We start from the raw sequence: 20072 nt of genomic DNA on the forward strand, positions 1-20072 counted from the left end.
CCCCCTCCCACCCCAAACCTGCCACTGCCTCCTATCCCCGCCCAAATCCAACCCACAGCACAACGGGGGACACTGAGTGTGGTCTGCCCTTCACATCCCGGTGTGCCTCCTCCTCATCCTCTCTGCACATCCCCACAGGCTCCTCTCTCCCCATGGGAAGGGTTCCAGCCATGCAGAGCCACCTTTCCAGGGAGGTTTTTAACAATCCCCTTTGGAAAATTATCCCCACAGGGAAGCAAAGCCTCTGAGCAGCCCCTCAGGAAGGGATGGATTCCCTCCCAGCCCCTCTGGAAGGGATGGATTCCCTCCCAGCCCCTCTGGAAGGGATGGATTCCCTCCCAGCCCCTCTGGAAGGGATGGATTCCCTCCCAGCCCCTCTGGAAGGGATGGATTCCCTCCCAGCCCCTCTGGAAGGGATTGGTTCCTTCCAGCCTCTTGCAAAATGACTGGGACCTTCCCAGCCCCTCAGGAAGGGATCAGCTCACCCCCAGCAACCTGGAAAGGGATCAGTTCCCTCCCAGCCCCCAGGAAGGGATCAGCTCCCTCCCAGCCCCCCAGGAAGGGATCAGCTCCCTCCCACCCCTTCAGGAAGGGATCAGTTCCCTCCCAGCCCCTCAGGAAGGGATCAGCTCCCTCCCAGCCCCTCAGGAAGGGATCAGCTCAGCCCCAGCATCCTGGGAAGGGATCAGTTCCCTCCCAGCCCCTCAGGGAGGGATCAGTTCCCTCCCAGCCCCTCAGGCAGGGATCAGTTCCCTCCCAGTCCCCCAGGAAGGGATCAGCTCCCTCCCAGTCCCTCAGGAAGGGATCAGTTCCCTCCCAGCCCCTCAGGGAGGGATCAGCTCCCTCCCAGTCCCACTCTGATCCCCAACAAGTCCCTGGTATCACCCACTGCATTCCCGGCCCTGTTCTAGGCAGGGATCCTAAAGCAGCTCCAGTTGCAAAGGATAAGGGGATGGAAGAACCTCCTGGCACCCCAATGATCCCTGTGGAACAACCATGGTTCATCCCCATGCCTGGGAAGGCTCCAACTTGCAAATTCCTGGGATGAGACGGCCACCATGTGCTGGAAAGTGCCACCCTGCCCACCCACAGGTGCCACAAGGCCCCACCATGTCCCAGCCCTCACCTCCACCTTGATGGCACAGCGGCCGATGGCTCTCACTGCCTTCCTGACAAAATCCACATCCACCTCCGTGGCATATTCCTTCAGCTCTGCCAGCACCTGAGGGGGGCACAGCACAGTGAGGGGCTGGCACAGCCACCGGGAGAGAGGGGCACAGCACAGTGACAGCCTGGCAGAGCCACCAGGAGAGAGGGGCACAGCACAGTGACAGCCTGGCAGTAGGCACAGCCACCAGGAGACAGAGACACAGCACAGTGCCAGCCTGGCAGAGCCACCAGGAGAGAGGGGCACAGCACAGTGACAGCCTGGCAGCAGACACAGCCACCAGGAGGGCAGGGCAGTGACCCAGCACGAGCCCCAGGGTGGCACAGCTGCTCCCAGCAGAACTGGGGTGGCACTGGGGTGGGACAGCTGCTCCCAGCAGAGCTGGGGTGGCCCTGGGGTGGCCCTGGGTGTCCCAGCCCCACTCCTGACCTGGGCTATGTTGGCCTGGGAGGCCAGGCGGATCATGATGTCCAGTTTCTCCAGTTTGACGTAGATGGGGTCGTTGTACTTGACAAAGAATACCTTCATCTCGTGCTTCAGGATCTCGGGCCTGGGGCAACGAGAGGCAGCGTTAGGGGGGACAGGCACTCACTCCCACCCCAGTCCCAAGGTTTTGGGGGCCTATTCAATGCCAAGGAATCCAAGTCATTGTGGTTATCCCCCAGGATTCTGTCCCCTGGCTCCCCTTTGCTGGCACACAGGGGACAGAGCACAACCTTGTCACAAACACGGGCCAGACGTGAGGCAACGGGGGACGTTTGTCCTGCCAAGGCTGGAGGCACATTTTAGTGGGAGCAGGGACACAAATCCAGACCCCAGGGCTAGGCTGGACCTTTCTCACCAGCTCACCCTCTCTCTAAGCTGGGAAAGAGCTAGGCCAGATCCAGCTCCAAGCTGCCTTCCACATTCCCACTCCCAGGGACACTAATTGCTTTCCACTTCTCCCAGAAATTGCTGCTATTTTTAAGAGACGACCACGGCGCTGACTGGGAGGAGAACAAATCATCTGACTGGGCTGGGGCTCTCCAGCTGCCACTCCTGCTCCAGGCACACGTGTGGGGCCTCAGCCACCTCCAGGATTTTAGATCAGCAAAGGGACAAAAGGACTCTGAGCACTTGTTCAAAGAGGACAACTGTGGAGAAAGCAGCTGGCAGCACAAAAATCCCTCCCTAGACACGGAGGGACTACTCCAAAGTCTCACAGCTTTTGGCTTTGCCATCCTTTGCTGCCCCAAATAAAGAATAAATGAAATTAAAGGATACATTAAACTGAAGAGCCCAGCTTAGCTCCCTGTTCATTCCCTCACTTGACTGACTCAGGGCCAGGCTGGACAGGCCTTGGAGCAACATGCTCTAGAGGAGGGTGTCCATGGCAGGGGACGGGATGAGATGAGCTTTAAGATCCCTCCCAACCAAACCATTCCACAATTCCGTAACTCTCCGTGAAATCACCCGACAGGATGTGTGTGACACTGCTGCAGACAGAGGGATTGAAGCTCCTGTGGCTGAGAGGGGACACCTGCACACCCACCTCTTCTGCACGATGAGGTTGATGTTGCGGAGGGCCACGTACTGCAGCTCGGGCTCTGCAGACAGCAGAGTGACCAGTGGTGGGGCCAGCTTCTTCAGGAGAGTGCCATAATAATCCAGGTCCTTGGACAGCATCTCCATGAACTTCATCAGCACCTTGACAGCCGACAGCACCACGGCAGAGTTGGCGTGGGACAGCCGCGGTGTCACCCGCTCGCAGATGCTGCCGGGGCGAGGAGGAGGGAGAGGAAATGATCCCAGCCCTTCCTCCTGCTGAAAAACTCCTGCCAGCATGGAGGAAGGACTTGCAGGAAAGCTGAGTGCCACTTGGGACCTTCCCAAAGAGGCTGAGCTGGCTCCTGAGTGCCCCAGTGAAGGTTATTCCCCAGGCCCTGCAGAACCCTCTGGCAGTGACCCCGTTTCGGGGCTCCCTGGTGCCACATTTTAAGCAGCTCAAGGAGCACAATCCCAGTGCCAGGGCTCAGTACAGGACCAGGGCAGGCTCCAGATGGCCATGCCCAAGGCACAGGTGCAGCAGATGCCTGCTGTCCCACCTCCTGCAGCAGGGTCAGGAGGATGAAGACTCTGCTCAGAGGAGAAGGGGCAGTGCCAAGCCCTGCCTGTCCCCTCACCTCTGTGCTTCCCGGTCATCCTTGGGCATGTAGTTTGCCAGGCAGTCCAGGATGAAGATCTGGCCCCACTCAGTGCACTCGTTGAGGGCTGTGAGCAGCTTGTTGATGGACTGGGGGTTGAGGTCCAGGAGGTTGCTGCTGGGATGGGACTCCGCGATTTCCGACAGCGCCGCCACCGCGTTGGCCACCACCTGCCAAGGGGACAGCACACGGATCGGTGACACCAAATGTGGTGTGAGGGGACGAGCTGCCTCCTCACCACAACCCCTCACATCCCACCTACATCTGGGCTCCAGCTTCTCCCTCCTCACAGCAGCTCTGAGGGGGACGGATGAGCCATCCCCACCACACACTCCCACCGCCCACGCCGCATCTCCAGCGGCTCCCACGTGTTCCACGGAGCCAGCCTTGGCTTTCTGCCCACTCCCCTTCCCCAGGCAGCTCTGAGGAGCCCCAGAGCTTTCCACACAGCCCCTGGCCTCAACACTACACCCAGGGTAAGACTGGAAAAGCAGGAAAGGCTGTGGGAAGAGAAACCCTGGGGAAAGGTGGTTTTAAATTTCCCCAGGCCCAGGGAAAGGGAGGGAAGCCAAAGCACAGCTGCCAGGAAAACCAGAGGCAAAAGCCACTGGTTCTGTGGTATCAGAACCAAGCAGCAGCTTATCTCTATTGTGAGCCACCTGAGGCAGCCTCCTTCCCACTGGGAACAGAGGAATAACACATAGCCAAGGGATGGGAGAAACCCTCTGTCCAGGACACGGGGTTATGGGGCAGGGAACACAGCCTGCAGCCCTGAGAAGCAAAAACTCCCCAAAAGTGGTTTGTTAACACCAAAAAAGAAAATCTGGCAGGAAAGGAGTTTGTGGGGTTTTCCTGTAATCTGATCCTAAGACTCCTCCCATGGGACACCTGATGAACCCCCAGCCCCGGGGCTGCTCTCTGGGGCTCTGCTTGGGCTCCTGGGCCTCTTCCTCCTGTCCCCCTCCCCTGGCATGGGGTGGGGGAAATAAAATGGACTCTCGTGCTAAACAGTGAAGAGATTTTTAAAAAATTTAGGAGTTTTTTAAAAAAAAAAAAAGGCAAGATGAAAAGCAAGAAAGGAGGCAAGAAAAAAGGCAAGGAAGAAAGGCAAGGAAGAAAGGCAAGGAAGAAAGGCAAGGAAGGCAGGAAAAAAGGAGAGAAAAAAGGTAAAAAAAAGGCAAGAAAAAAGGTAAAAAAGGCAAGAAAAAAGGTAAAAAAGGCAAGAAAAAAGGTTGAAAAAGGCAAGAAAAAAGGTTAAAAAAGGCAAGAAAAAAGGTAAAAAACAGGCAAGGAAAAAAGGTTAAAAAAGGCAAGAAAAAAGGCAAGAAAGGTGAGAAAAAAGGCAAGAAGAAAGGCAAGGAAGGCAGGAAAAAAGGAGAGAAAAAAGGTAAAAAAAAGGAGAGAAAAAAGGTAAAAAAAAGGCAAGAAAAAAGGTTAAAAAAGGCAAGAAAAAAGGTTGAAAAAGGCAAGAAAAAAGGTTAAAAAACAGGCAAGAAAAAGGCAAAAAACAGGCAAGAAAAAAGGTAAAAAAAGGCGAGAAAAAAGGCAAGAAAGGTGAGAAAAAAGGCAAGAAGAAAGGCAAGGAAGAAAGGCAAGGAAGAAAGGCAAGGAAGGCAGGAAAAAAGGAGAGAAAAAAGGTAAAAAAAAGGCAAGAAAAAAGGTTTAAAAAGGCAAGAAAAAAGGTAAAAAAGGGCAAGAAAAAAGGCAAGAAAGGTGAGAAAAAAGGCAAGAAGAAAGGCAAGGAAGAAAGGCAAGGAAGGCAGGAAAAAAGGAGAGAAAAAAGGTTGAAAAAGGCAAGAAAAAAGGTTAAAAAAAGCAAGAAAAAAGGTTGAAAAAGGCAAGAAAAAAGGTTGAAAAAGGCAAGAAAAAAGGCAAAAAACAGGCAAGAAAAAAGGTAAAAAAAGGCAAGAAAAAAGGCAAGAAAGGTGAGAAAAAGGCAAGAATTTTCTCGTTTGCTTCTCCTGCCATCGGCTGTGGCCTCCCTGCACACCATCTCATCACTGTATCTGCACGCTGCTACAGGAGCTGGACACGAACGCCATGGGACAGCAGCGCCAGCCATTTGGGCAAAGAGGAGGCAGAGAAGGCAACACCCAATCACCATGGGGTTGGAGTCTGAGATGAGATCCTTGAGGGTGTCCAGGAAGCCCTGGTCCTCCACCAGCTGGGCGTTGATGTCGTGCAGCTTGGCCACGCAGACGGCAGCCGTCTTGCGCACGTAGGGGTCCTCGTCCTTGAGGCACTTGCGCAGGGGCTCGCACAGGTACTCGGTGATCTTGTCCACGCGGATGCAGCCCATGGTGCGCACGGCCAGCGCCCGGATCAGCGGGTTCGGGTCCTCACAGTCCTGCAGGGGAGGCAGAGGAGCTCTGAGATAGGGATAATGAGCTCTAGGAGGCCTGGAACACACCCAGTGTTGTGGTGTGATTTCAGAACCTCGGATCCCTCCCTGATAATTCCCTGCCAGGTGTGTCAGTCACCTCTCCTTTCCACACCCAGCACTGTCCATCAATCCTGGCATTTCAGAAGTGATTTGCAGTTTCACAGGATGCCCTCTACCCCTGGGGGGCACTGGGCCATCCAGGCGTCCTTTGTCCCTTTGTCCCTCCCCTCCTGTCCCTGCTTGGTGGCTCCCTGCCCCTTCCCTGCCCCTCTCCCCGGGGTTAAAGGAGCAGCAACCACGGGCTCAGGGAGTTCTGTTGGAGCTGGTGCTGCATTCAGAGGCCTGTGGGCCAGAATAAAGCTCTGCATCCAAACCCTCCATCAGAACCAACTCCTTTCCTTCACCATCGCCTTAAAGCTTCTCCACAGAGAGAAACCTGAGGAGCAGCCCCTGGTATGGGGGGAAGCTCCATCCCAGCACCACCAGAGCTCCTGCAGGCCTGGCCTTGTCCCCACAGGCCCAGTGCAGCACCCAGACAGGCAAAAGTGTCTGTGGGGTGAAACACCACACACTCACAGCCAAAAGTGTCTCTGGGGTGAAACACCACACACCCACCAGCCAGAAGTGTCTGTGGGTGAAACACCACACACCCACAGCCAAAAGTGTCTGTGGGGTCAAACACCACAGTGCCGCTGTTTGGTTCAGCACCAAGGGCCAGACAAGCTCAGGCACATCCCACCTGGCTATATTGGTAATTATTCCAATAACCCAAGATAGCTCAGCTACTTCTGGAGGCACAATAATCAGCAGGATGGCTCCTGTTGTTGCAGTGTTAGAAACAAAGAAGTTTAATAAAAAGCAAAAGAACAAACAGAAAAACTGAGCTAAGTGCCAGACGTTTTTGCTCTTAGTAAAACACTTTACAAAAACTATTAGTTTCTTTGTTCACTCCTTTTTCTAGTTAATTGTCTAAGCAAGACTTTATCTAATTATCTATAAGTTTGAGGTGAAGTCTCTTAAGTCTTATGAGGTGTCTTTTCACTTAATCAGAGAGAAATTTCTAGACCTCTTTCCTATTAAAGAGACAAAAGATAGTTTTGTCACTCCATTAACACAGAGCACACACCCACAGGGGAGGGTGGATATTGTAATAATTTTACAATAATTTACAATAATTTACTATTGTAATTAAGGAGCCCTGACAAAGGAAGGAATGATGCATCTGACTCCATGAAGACTAATTTATTACTTTATGATACTATATTATATTAAAGAATAGTATACTATGTTACAGAATACAGAAAAGACACTTAATGCTAAAAAGATAATAATGAAAACTCCTGACTCTTTCCAGAGTCTGACACAGCTTGGCCCTGATTGGCCAAAGAGTGAAAACAACTCACAGCAGAATCCAATGGAACAATCCCTTATGGGTTAGCAATCTCCAAACACATTCCACACCAGCACAACACAGGATAAGCAAATGAGATAAGAATTGTTCTCACTTTTCTCTGAGGCCTCTCTCACTGCCTTTCACCTTTCCAGGAGAAAAACCTGGGTGAAGGGATTTTTTGAGAGAATGTGGATGCCACAGGATATCCTGGGCTCAGCTATCTCCAGGGGGGTTCGGGTCCTCCAGGAGGATTTGGGTTCAAATCCCGAGGTTTTCATGTTCTGCTCTTGAGAATAAGTCACCCAAGAGAAGTTTCTCTCTTGTCCTGCACCCACTGAGTTCCAACACCATCAATCCTCACTCCCACAGCTCCTCAATCCATTCAGGAATCCCATGTCCTCATCACTTACACCAGGATCCTGAACCAACCTGAAGCTGGAAATGCATATTGGGATTGTTATGAGGGGTTTACCCTCCCTAAAAAGCTTGAACTCCCTCTAAAGCCCACCGGGCCTTTTCACTGAGTGCTTTGGCAATATCCTGGTTCTTAACACACTCCTCAGTTCCCAGCTCCAACGGGAAGATCACGAGGGATTTCTCAGCCCATAAATTCACATGACAGCACTCGATCACGGGAGCTGCCCACACCCCTCACAGGGAGAGTGGCACAGCTGCCAAAAACCGACTTTCTGCATTACTGGACAAATTCAATCTGTTTTCTAGAGCTTGCAGAGCCCCTCCTCAGGAAGGGAGAGGCTTTGGAAAGCTGCCCACACTCCCTGATTTGCAGCCTGGTGTGGTGAGCTGGCACCTGGTGCCCCTGTGGCCCCATGACACAGAGCCCTGTCCCCTCACCTTCACAAAGGTGTTCACAGCCATGATGGCCATGTCTGGCTGGCTCTTGGCATAGTTCATCAGGTAGAGGTAGACCAGCTTCTTCAGCTCCAGGTTGTCTGTCTGCATGCAGTTCACCACGTCCGGGAAGAGAGCGCTGCAACACAGAGAGCTCAGTGAAGGCAGGACATGGCCAGGCTGCCCATGGATCCCCTTCCCATGGAAAAGCTGCTCCCAGAGCCAGGAGAACCCAGCTCCCTCCTGGGAGGGAACACTGAGGGTGCTCATCTGGAGAGGAGAAGGCTCCAGGGAGAGCTCAGAGCCCCTGGCAGGGCCTGAAGGGGCTCCAGGAGAGCTGGAGAGGGACTGGGGACAAGGGATGGAGGGACAGCACACAGGGAATGGCTCCCAGTGCCAGAGGGCAGGGATGGATGGGATATTGGGAATTGGGAATTGTTCCCTGGCAGGGTGGGCAGGCCCTGGCACAGGGTGCCCATCCTGGATCCCTGGCAGTGCCCAAGGCCAGGCTGGACACTGAAGCTGGGACACCCTGGGACAGTGGGAGGTGTCCCTGCCATGGCAGGGGGTTGGAGGACCTTTTCCCATGCAAACCATTCCATGATTCTATGATTCCATGACCTGAGCCCACCCTGCAGCACACATGGCTGAAATGCCCATCCCCAGTGGATCTTTTTAATGGGTCTGGTGTCACAGACATCTTTTATGAAAAATCCTTTCCTTAGGATTTTTCCTCCTGAGAAGCTGAGAAGCCTCAGGAACAAAATGTAAACATTGATTATCTGCTGCTGTGGAATGCAACAGGTGCATCTGGGATTGGTCTCATGTGCTTGTTTCTAATTAATGGCCAATCACAGTCAGCTGGCTTGGACTCTCTGTCTGAGACAGAAGCTTTTGTTATTCATTCCTTCTTTTTCTATTCTTAGCCAGCCTTCTGATGAAATCCTTTCTTCTATTCTTTTAGTAGAGTTTTAATATAATATATATCATAAATAATAAATCAAGCCTTCTGAAACATGGAGTCAGATCCTCGTCTCTTCCCTCATCCTCAGACCCCTGTGAACACTGTCACAGGTCTGTATCAAAACCAGCCCTTGATGGACCAAACCTGAGCTTTCCCACATGGCTCTGCTGCATTCCCACTCCAGGGCACATGCACTGCCCCAGGAGAAGGTGCTGCACAATTCCCTGAGGCACAGGGTGGGGTTGTTGGGGTGTCTGTGCAGGGCCAGGAGCTGCCCTGGATGACTCTTGTGGATCCCTTCCAACCCAGGATATCCCAGGACTTCACGCATCATCACAGGATGGTGCCCAAAGGAAGAGCCCCCTCCCCTGGGTGAGTCTGGAGCACCAGGAGACTCTGCTGGGATGGAGGGGAATGCGGTGGGATCTGCCTGCACAGGGCTGGGGCTGCCCAACACGGGGTACCAGAGATGCTGCTTCATTCAGAGACAGACCAACTACACAATTAAACCACCCCAGGGGAGGCAATCAAGATCCCAGGGGTTATTCCACCCTGACAGATGTCCCAAGGCTCTTGGAAGCTTCTCCACCTCCACAAGCCAGCCAGGATCAAACCCAAGGCTCCCCTAAATCCAGGGAATTGGGTTTTGCAAAGCTGCTGCCCACCTGGGCTGGTCTCACCCCGGGTTAAACCAGGCTTTGCTGGCACCTCCTGGGGAGCAGTGAGCTCAGCAAACTGCTCCCTGCAGCAGGGAAAAGAATGGGCTGACACAGCCACAGGATCATGGAATGGCTTGGGAATCATGGAATCTCTAAATTTATCAGGTTCTACCCCCTACCACAGGCAGGGACACCTTCCACTGTCCCAGGGTGCAAGTCCAGCCTGGCCTTGGGCACTGCCAGGGATCCAGGATGGGCACCCTGTGCCAGGGCCTGCCCACCCTGCCAGGGAACAATTCCCAATTCCCAATATCCCATCTAAATCCCCTTTAGCTTAAAGCCATTCTCCTTTGTTCTGTCACTATTTTCCATGCAAAAAACTGCTCTCCCTCCTTTTTTAAGCCCCTTCAAGCCCTGGAAGCTCCTGCCATTTCCATGTGATTTCCACAGTGGTCTCAAGATGGACACTCCCTGCTGCTGCTGCTGCTGCTGCTCTGGGAGCCAGGGATGCCCCAGTTCTCCAAACCCTGATGTGTTTTCCCTCCATTTACTCTCAAATGCACCATGAAAATCAAATTGCTGATGCTGCCTGTGCTGGGACAGGTCTGTGCAGGACAAGGCACGGAAGGAGCCACGTGCAGCTCAGCTCAGCCAGATGGAAAAGGAAGCAGGAACAGCAGCAGCTGCCTGACCTTTTGGACTGGAGAGGCTGTAAAGGGTTTATCAGCATCCAGGCACTGCCACAAACCTCCAAAGGGGGTCCTGCTTGTTTTTAGCAACACACAAAGGAAGTGGGAATAATCCCAACAAACTGATCTGGCAGCCAGACCAATCCTCTTTTAGCCAGATTACAACAAAAGCCAGGAGAGCCCCCACCTGCCAGGTGGCCACGTGGCCACAACCTGCACTCCAGGAGGCAGAGCTGCAGCCAGGGTGTGCCTGAGGGAAAAGCAGCATGGAAACCCCTCTGGAAGCAACAGGGGGAAACAGGGAACCCAAAACCAGCTGGGTTTGGCTTGGGCACATGGGAGAACAGCATGAAGGAGAGGTTTAGGGTAAATTTCAGGGCAAGGTTCTTCCCCCAGAGGGTGCTGGCACTGCCCAGGGAATGGGCACAGCCCCGAGGCTGCCAGAGATGCCCAGGATGGGGTTTTGGAGCTGCCCTGGATGATCCTGGGGGTCCCTTCCCACTCAGGATATTCCAGGTGCAGGCCCAGCACACACCTGACGTCCTTGCCCACATCCTGGGTGAAAAGCAGCATGGAAACCCCACTGGAAGCAACAGGGGGAAACAGGGAACCCAAAACCAGCTGGGTTTGGCTTGAGAACATGGGAGAACAGCATGAAGGAGAGGTTTAGGGTAAATTTCAGGGAAAGGTTCTTCTCCCAGAAGCCTGAACTCCCTCTAAAGCCCACCAGGCCTTTTCACTGAGTGCTTTGGCAATATCCTGGTTCCTAACACACTCTTCAGTTCCCAGCTCCAATGGGAAGATCATGAGGAATTTCCCTCAGCACCAGAGGGTGCTGGCACTGCCCAGGGAATGGGCATGGCCCCGAGGCTGCCAGAGCTCCAGGAGCCTTTGGGCAGCGCTGCCAGGGATGGACAGGGTGGGGTTTTGGAGCTGCCCTGGATGATCCTGGGGGTCCCTTCCCACTCAGGATACTCCAGGCTCCATTCCCAGCACACACCTGACGTCCTTGCCCACAGTCATGGAGGCGATCACCTTCTTCACAGCCTCCTTCTTCTTCTCCTTCTTGTCACTGTTCAGCTCAGCCTTCAGCTCAAATATCTCCCCTGGAGAAATGGGAGAAGTGGCAGCTCAGGGCTTAGTGGAAAATGTCAAAGACTATAATTCAGTTTATTTGGCAAGTAAGATATACATAACCTCTCATAACTGAAAAGTTGGAAAGTGATTAATTCTAAAGCTGGCTCAAGATTTCACAATAATATTATCTCAACTCATTTCCTACTGATCTGTCACAAGTCATTATTTGGCTGCCAAACTTGACCAGAGAATTTTTCAAGACTAAATTTGAAGTCTATTTTTCATATGAAGACTAATTTTAAAGCCTAATTCGGCTTAATTTGAAAAAAAAAAAAAAAAAAAAACCAAAAATCAACTGTTTCCTTGAATTGGCAAATAAATGTCTTACCCATTTATAGAATTAATTTGAGAAGCCTGAAGTAAATATAAATAATTCAAAGCTGAGCACACCTCTGCTGGGTGACAGGGTTCTCTGCCACCCCTGAAAAGAGAGATTTAATTTCCCAAACACCCCCCTGAGGCTGGGGCTGCTCTGGGGGCTCAGCTCTCACCCATGGCAATGGAACATTCACCTCCTGCTGAATCCTTGTGGAAGGATGGGACATGCTGCAGGAGCCAGGAGCACCCCACAGGCACTGCATGGGGTTATCAGAGGGTGGTTTTGGTTGTGGGGTGATTACCCCAGCCCCATGAGGATGGATTCTGGGCACTGCTCCTCAAGGCCAGATGAGGCTCCCAGATCCCTCCTGCCCGTGGCAGCACCCCCAGCCCAGGGCAGCATCTCCTGCAGCCAGGCTGAGCTCCTCACTCCCTCCTGGCTGGCAGACTGAGGAGGAAGATGCCACATGGCTTCTCTCACATTAATTCCTCGCTCTGGAGAGTGCTTAAGGCCCTGAGTGCGGCCCAGGGGAGCTCCTGAGCTGCTAAAGCCGATCAGCAGCTGCCAGCAGCCCTGGCTGGGCCCAGGGGGCTGGGGACAAGGTGTCCTGAGCCCACAGCAGCCCAGGAGCTGCACCCAGGAGCAGGGTGAGGTGTGAGCCACAGCACTGCCACAGGAGCTTCCCAGCCCTCCCCACCTGGGTTATACAGGAGTGAGAACCAGCTGGTGATTTTGGGATGAATTGTGACATTCCTGCTCCTTGCCTTACCTTTCTTGGTGGTGGTGAAGTACTTGGAGTCTGTCATGGTGGTCTCCAGGCAGCAGCACGGCCCTGGAGGAGAGGCAGAGCACTGAGGGTCAGGGCTGATCATTGTCTGATAACAGGGATTGTTAGGGAGAGCTCCAGGAAGGGAAAGCAAGGGAGGGAAAGAGTTTGGGATCCCATGGGAAGAGTCACAAGGAGGAGCTCAATCCCTAAGGGAGGGTGAGCACCTCACAGCTCTGTGATGATGGGGAATCAATCAGGGCTCTCCAAGGAGGATGATTCCACTGAAGATTCCAGCCCTGACTTTGCTCATCCCATCCTGCACAGAGCTGGGCAGCAGGGGCTCAGTGATCCCCCCTCACCCAAAAAATGCTTTCCTAAGGAAAACTCACAGCCAGCCCTCCCTCTCACCTACCCAGGGAACAGCTCAGGGCAGGGGACAGGAACTGAGCCAAACCTGAGGCTCAGCTCAGAGGGACAGCACAGCCAAGGGGCACAGATCTGCCAGACCAAAGGGAGCCTCTCCCACAAACCAGCCCTGCTCCAGCAGGCTTGCTTTAAATTCCAAGGCTGTGAGGTTTCAGCCCAGCACTTGAGGCTCCATTATATAATTCAGGCAGTTTAGGGCCGATTTAGGGCTCGGCAGGCTGAGGAAGGAGATGTGCAGCCCTTCAGAAAGGTCAGCACGGATTTGGCTTTTATGGCTGGTTTTCCCATCTTTCCTTCAACAGGGAAGGAACCAGAGGCTTGTCCTTGAAAGCCTGCAGTGGCCTTGCTGTTTTGGAGGGGCAGGAATACAGGAAGCAAAGCCAAGTTAAAAAAAAAAAAAAGAGATTAAAAAAAAAGAGCTTGCGGATGGGTTTAAAACGCAAATGAGCATCTTGAAAGCCAAACGCAGCAGGAGCACAGAGAAACTGTGTCCTCTGTTCCCTGTCCAAGCTGGAGAGGCATCCCCAGCAGGGATAAAAGGAAAATCTGGATGAAATCTGGGGGTTGAGCAGGCTGGGCAGAGCACACAGCTTGGCAGCGAGGGAGAGGGAAGGAGCTTGCGTGGGTTTGGGGCTGCTCTGGGGGCTGGCAGCACCATCCTGGTGCTATTCCAGAGGGGGAAGGCTGGCACCACAGTCCCACAGCCCTGCCCCCGGTGAGCCAGGACACTCCTCCCTGCCTCAGTTACCTGGGATTGATTCAGAGCCTTTTTTATCCCTCTAAGTCGATGGCTCTCCAGGGAACAGCGGGAGCTCCGGGCTGCGCCGCAGCTCTCTGCACCTCACTGCAGATCCCGTCCTGCCACACTGGCAGCAAGGAAGGGAGGGAAGAAAGAGGATTCACTGCAGTCCCTCCGACTCCAGGACCTGGCTCACACTCAGCCCTGCTCTGCAGAAGTGCCTGGAAAGCAAACTTGAAGCTGAGCAGGGGATTTGTGCAGGCAGCTCGCAGCCATCAATCACACCGGCCGCTTCCTGCAGCTCCCTGCTCTCCCAGGGGCAGGGAAAGCACAGCCTGTGCTCTCCCCATCCCCAGCCCCACTGAAACACCCCACTGATTCCAGGGGCTGAGACAACCACCCATTTCCCCACCCCTTTAAGCCCCGCAGCAATCCCAAGAAGGAAAGTGGCTCCTCCAGCTCGGGAATGAAGGCACAGCCCTCGCTCCTCACACAACACAACCCTCCCCAGGGCAGGAAGCACTTTGGGGCCTGGAGGAGGGTGATGAGGGGACCCAAAAAACCAGTGCTCAGCACCCTGCACCCTGTGTGTCCCCCAGGCTGTGCCAGGGTGACAAGGCAGGGCTGGCTGCCAGCTGCAGGTGAATTCCCACAGCTCAGCCCTTGGGCAGGGGCCAGCGCTGCTGCCTGGCTCTGCCTTGGAGGATGCAGAGGGAAGGTTTGCTCCCTCAGCTCCAGCAATCCTCACCCAGCTCCTTTTCCCACTGAGCAATCCCCAACCAGCTCCTTTCCCCACTGAGCAATCCCCATCCAGACCTTTCCCCACTGAGCAATCCCCATCCAGACCTTTCCCCACTGAGCAATTCCCACCCAGCTCCTTTCCACACTGAGCAATCCCCATCCAGACCTTTCCCCACTGAGCAATCCTCATCCAGCTCCTTTCCCCACTGAGCAATCCCCATCCAGCTCCTTTCCACACTGAGCAATCCCCATCCAGCTCCTTTCCCCACTGAGCAATTCCCACCCAGCTCCTTTCCACACTGAGCAATTCCTCTTATGGAAAGTGCAGGAAAACTCATTTATTCTGCTACTTTCAGCACCCTGGTTTGGGATAATTCCTCCATCCTTGAAGGCTGAGATGCTGCTGACCAGAGACTTTCACCTTGGGATGGTCTGGGTGGGAAGGGACCTTAAGGGATCATCTCATCCCACCCCTGCCATGGGCAGGGACACCTCCCACTGTCCCAGGCTGCTCCAGCCCCAATGCCCAGCCTGGCCTTGGGCACTGCCAGGGATCCAGGGTGGGCACCCTGTGCCAGGGCCTGCCCACCCTGCCAGGGAACAATTCCCCATTCCCAATATCCCATCCATCCCTGCCCTCTGGCACTGGGAGCCATTCCCTGTGTGCTGTCCCTCCATCCCTTGTCCCCAGTCCCTCTCCAGCTCTCCTGGAGCTCCTTCAGGCCCTGCCAGGGGCTCTGAGCTCTCCCTGGAGCCTTCTCCTCTCCAGGTGAGCACCCCCAGCTCTCCCAGCCTGGCTCCAGCCCTTGCAGCATCTCTGGGGCCTCCTCTGGGCTCACTTTCAGCTTCCCCCAGCACAGAGCCAGGGCTGGGATGCAGCCCTAAACCTGTGCCCAAGACATCCCAAATCCCTGCTTATCCCTGCCCACCACAGCCCCCAGGCCCTCCTAGACCCTCTGACAGCCCAGCCCAGGAGTTCTGTGGCTGCCAGAGCTCTGAGCTGCCCAGGCTGAGCCAGGGAGGAAAGGGAAAGGGGGAAAAGGGAAAGGGGGAAAGGGAAAGGGGGGAAAGGGGAAAAGGGAAAGGGGGAAGGGGAGAAAGGGAAAGGGGGAAAAGGGAAAGGGGGAAAAGGGAAAGGGGGAAAAGGGAAAGGGGGAAAAGGGAAAGGGGGAAAAGGGAAAGGGGGAAAAGGGAAAGGGGGAAAAGGGAAAGGGGGAAAAGGGAAAGGGGGAAAGGGAAAGGGGGGAAAGGGGGAAAGGGGGAAAAGGGAAAGGGGGAAAAGGGAAAGGGGGGAAAGGGGGAAAGGAAAAGGGGGGAAAGGAAAAGGGGGGAAAGGAAAAGGGGGGAAAGGGGGAAAGGGGGGAAAGGGAAAGGGGGAAAGGAAAAGGGGGAAAAGGAGAAAGGGGAAAAGGAGAAAGGGGAAAAAGAGAAAGGGGAAAAGGAGGAAGGGGAAAAGGAGGACGGGGAAAAGGAGGAAGGGGAAAAAGGGGAAAAAGGAAAGGAAGGACAGGCTGCTGCCACCAGGGAGAGCAGAAAGGAAAAGAAACTCCAAAGACAAGGCCCTAGGAAAGAGCTCCCCTGGAAAACAGAGGGGCAGCTGGAGGTTAGTGGGGAAAGGAACTCCCACAAACAAACAGCCCAGCTGCAAATGCAGCACCTGAGGGCCAAGGGGGCATAATTAGGGAAATGAATACTCTAAAACATTAATGGGTAACTGGAGCCGTGGGGAATCACATAACTGCTCCCTGCTGGTGTGGGCAGCTCCAGGGCCCTGCACAGGCCAGGCAGGGTGAGAGGGTGATGGCTCCCTGTGGGAACCAGTAAAGGTAAGAAAGCTTCCAAAAAAGCTGTAAAAGCAGCCCCAGAAACAGAAAGAACAAAATCCTTAGAGCTAAGTTGTAGTTAGGAAGTCTGAAAGAAGAAATGTTATAATAGTACAGCAAGCAAGGACATGAAACAATAGATTAAGCCTTAAGCTTGGCTTAGACAGACCTTAAGACTACAAGAAAATAAATATGCTTAGCAAGACAGTAGAAGGTTTAAACTTAATAATGTACTGTGTATTGTCCATTGAAAGAAGACAAGCAAACACTGTGTGAACAAGTATTCATGTACTTTTAGTAATTAGCTAGAACAATTATCTATAAACTTAGCTAAAAGTTTTTGAAGTATTCCGTAACAAAGAAATATTGAGCTGCTACCAGCTGAACATAAACTTTACCATCTTCCCATTGTCTCAACCATGTAATACAGGTAATACAACAAATAAAACTCAAGAAATGCACCCCAACAGTCCCATCACACTCATGAACGAAAATTAAAAATAAAATAACCAGACCAACACAGCTCTGAGCACATCCCTGCCCCAAGGACAGACCCAGGAGCTGCCACAGGCAAGGGAGAGAAACATCCCAGGGTGCAGAAAGAGAGCCAGAGGCTGAGGATACCCAACCCAACAGCTCCAGAGCCTTGTGCTGGTCCCAGTTACCTCCTCACTCACAGCAGTGCTTCCCATCCTACAGCCACGGGCACAGCTGCCATCCTTGTCCTCAGATCCCAAATCCCACAGCTCCCATCCCTGTGCTCATCCCACAGCTCCCATCCCTCCACAAGCCCTCCCAGCAGCCCCACACACATTCCTGTAGGATATTTCCTCCCTGTCTGCCCGAACTGGAGCCAGTTTTTGCTGCAGCAGCTCAGGGCTGTGATTCTGCTGGATCCCACCAGGACCATCCCCATCCTCTCACCAGTCTGTCACTGACCAAGCCATGGGCATTCCAAAAGGCTCCATCCCCACCAAACAAGGCATAACCTGGATAACTCAGGAGCAGGAGCCAAGCTCACTGTGCCATCAGCAAAGTGCTCGAAGCAAACCCAAAAAATCTTTGGCAGATCCAAAGCAGTGGCAGCAGCAAATGAGCTGCAAGCAATACATCCCATCACAACCAATATCAGGGGAATAAAATAAAGGAACAAGGGAGAAGGACAATGCTGAGGTGTCCCCTGCCAGGATCCCACTGCCACAGAGCCCAGAGCTCTGAGAGCTGGGGGGATTTCAATCACCTTGAACTGGGATGGCACCCCCAAACTCAGCTGAGCATCTCAGGGACACCAAGGGCCTTGTCCTGGCCACAGCACCAGGTTCCTGTGGCCCAGGGGACGTTCTGCTCCTGGGACAGCCAGGTTCTGCACGGTGGACACTTGGAATTCCCAGCCTGGCTCCATCCAAGCAAGGCCCAACACGTCTGGAAAGTCCCTTGGGGTGCCAAAGGCTGCTCAGCCTGGCAGTGTGACCCCACAAATGGGTGTGGGAGCCACAAAGCACACCAATCCCACTGCTCATCCAAGGTTTGTCCCCTTTTCTGTCACCCCAGGAGAGAGCAGACACAGAACCCCACTGAGCCCCCTCTGCTGCTGGGGATGGGACCCTGACAGGGGCCAGAACCCCACACAACACCTGCAACAACAACAGCAACACCCCCAACACGACCCCCTCAGCCTGGAGCTGCCTCACAGCTCCTTTTTATCCACTTTGGGCCTTTTCCCCCCCAAATCTCCCTGGAGGAGGCAGCGAGCACAGGATATCAGCCTCCCTGCCTGCTCCATGCCCGGTTTATTCCATGCACCTTTCCCTATGGCTGTGCCATGTCCTGGGGGGTGAAGGGCTCACCCGGTGTCCCCCAGCCCTTCCCGGGGGTCCTGTCCCCAGCACGGTGCCCCTCGGGCCAGGACACGGTGCCAGAGAAGGGAGCGGATCCCGGGGGATCCCTGAGGGACGGAGCCGGGAGGGCAGCGCTGCCACACGGGGACACGCGGGGACAGGCGGGACACGGCCCGGGGGGGGCTGCGGGGTGGGGAGACCCCCGTGGGCCCCAGCGGAGCAGGGGAGGGGGACACGGCCTGGACTGAGGAGAGGAGCATGGGGACACAGCCCGGAGTGAGGAGAGGAGCATGGGGACACAGCCCAGGACAGGGGAGGGGAGCATGGGGACACAGCCCGGGACACGGCCCGGACTGAGGAGGGGGACACGGCCCGGGGCTCGGCGCAGGCCGGGCCAGGAGTCACAGCGGGGACACCGCCGGTCCCTGAGGGGCACACAGGGCACGGCTCAGGCCGGGGGGCGGGAGGGCCCCGGGCCCAGAAGGACGCGGCGCGGCCCGAGCCCCGGCAGGGGCCCTGTCCCGGGCGCGCACGGGGGAGGCGGCCGGGGCAGGAGCGGCTGCGGGGCCCGGCTCTGCCCCAGCCCGGTCCGTCAGTCCCTGTCGGTCCCTGCCCTGCCCGGCCCGGCCCAGCCCGGTCCGTACCTGCTGCCGCCGCCGCCGCCACCGGAACTGAGGAGCGGGGAGCGCTTCCGGGGCGGGGCGGGGCCTCCGCGGGTGGGCGGGGAAAGGGGCGGGGCATGGCGGGAGGGGCGGGGCTGGAAACGGGAGCGGGAACGGGAATGGGCAGGGATGGGGATACGGGAGAGGGAATGGGGGAACGGGATGGGATAAGGGAGAGGGAATGGGGGAACGGGGATGGGATGGGATAGGGGAGAGGGAATGGGGGAACGGGATGGGATGGGATAGGGGAGAGGGAATGGGGGAACTGGGATGGGATAGGGGAGAGGGAATGGGGGAACGGGGATGGAATAGGGGAAAGGGAATGGGGCAGGGATAGGGATGGGGGAGAGGGAATGGGGGAACAGAGATGGGGATGGGATAGGGGAGAGGGAATGGGGGAACGGGGATGGGATAGGGGAGAGGGAATGGGAGAACAGGAATGGGGATAGGGGAGAGGGAATGGGGGAATGGGGATGGGATAGGGGAGAGGGAATGGGGCAGGGATAGGGATGGGGGAGAGGGAATGGGGAACAGAGATGGGGATGGGATGGGAGAGAGGGAATGGGGGATAGGGAACGGGGACAGGGAATGGGAACAGGAGGTGAGGATGGGGACATGGGATGGGGGACAGGGAATGGGGATAGGGGATAGGGACATGGGATGCAAGCAGGGGATAGGGATAGGAGATGGGGACATGGGATGGGGATGGGAATAGGGGTTAAGGACATGAGATGGAAACAGGGAATGGGAATAGGGGATGGGGACATGGGATGGGGACAGGGATAGGGAAAAAAATGGGGACAGGAGACAGGGGCATGGTATGGAGACAGGGATGGGGATAGACTACGGGAACGGGGGCTAGGGATTGGGGACGGGGACATGGAATGGGAACAGGGACAGGGAAAGAGATTGGGACAGGAGATAGGGGCATGGTATGGGAACAGGGGTGGGGATAGAGGATGGGGACATGGGATGAGAACGTGGATAGGGACAGGGATATAGACAGGACAGGAGATGGAGACGCCGGATGGGAATATGGGATGGAGGAGAGAGATGTGGGGACAGGGGGACAGGGGACACCCCAGGGTTTGGGATGGAAAAAGGGAAAAGGGCTTGGAGGCAGGGCTCGGGAGCAGGGGTGACACAGGGTGTGGGGACAGGGTCACCCCTCCACAGGCCGTGTCCCCTTGCTCAACCGGCTGTCCCCAGGGTGGGAAGGACCCTCAGGGCCCGCCTGTCCCCACCCGCGGGTCCCCACGGCCCCAGGCTGGTGACAATGGCCAGAGCGGGTCAGCAGGGCTGGCAGCAGGAGCAGGGCGGGCACAGC

The 20072-nt window shown here is 55.1% G+C and overlaps 1 protein-coding gene across 5 annotated transcripts in view; it reads right to left on the minus strand.

Annotated features, from left to right (window-relative positions):
* Positions 1-18881, minus strand: part of AP1B1 (adaptor related protein complex 1 subunit beta 1) — a 30855-nt gene extending 11974 nt beyond the window's left edge. For 2 of the 5 annotated variants that reach the window (XM_074553998.1, XM_074553997.1), the window contains exons 1-9: positions 18728-18748; positions 12517-12579; positions 11292-11397; positions 7983-8118; positions 5453-5698; positions 3331-3521; positions 2700-2921; positions 1598-1718; positions 1127-1222 (exon numbers count right to left, since the gene is read on the minus strand). In XM_074553998.1, the coding sequence (XP_074410099.1) occupies positions 1127-1222; positions 1598-1718; positions 2700-2921; positions 3331-3521; positions 5453-5698; positions 7983-8118; positions 11292-11397; positions 12517-12553 (1155 nt within the window). In that variant the 5' untranslated portion in view covers positions 12554-12579; positions 18728-18748. Of the gene's footprint in view, positions 1-1126; positions 1223-1597; positions 1719-2699; positions 2922-3330; positions 3522-5452; positions 5699-7982; positions 8119-10826; positions 10849-11291; positions 11398-12516; positions 12580-13690; positions 13903-18727 lie in introns of those variants that run through there. The other 3 variants (XM_074553999.1, XM_074554000.1, XM_074554001.1) reach the window with 3 other exon arrangements.
* Positions 18882-20072: the final 1191 nt, after the last annotated feature.

This window comes from Zonotrichia albicollis, chromosome 18 (genome assembly GCF_047830755.1).
Source record: "Zonotrichia albicollis isolate bZonAlb1 chromosome 18, bZonAlb1.hap1, whole genome shotgun sequence".
NCBI lineage: Eukaryota > Metazoa > Chordata > Aves > Passeriformes > Passerellidae > Zonotrichia > Zonotrichia albicollis.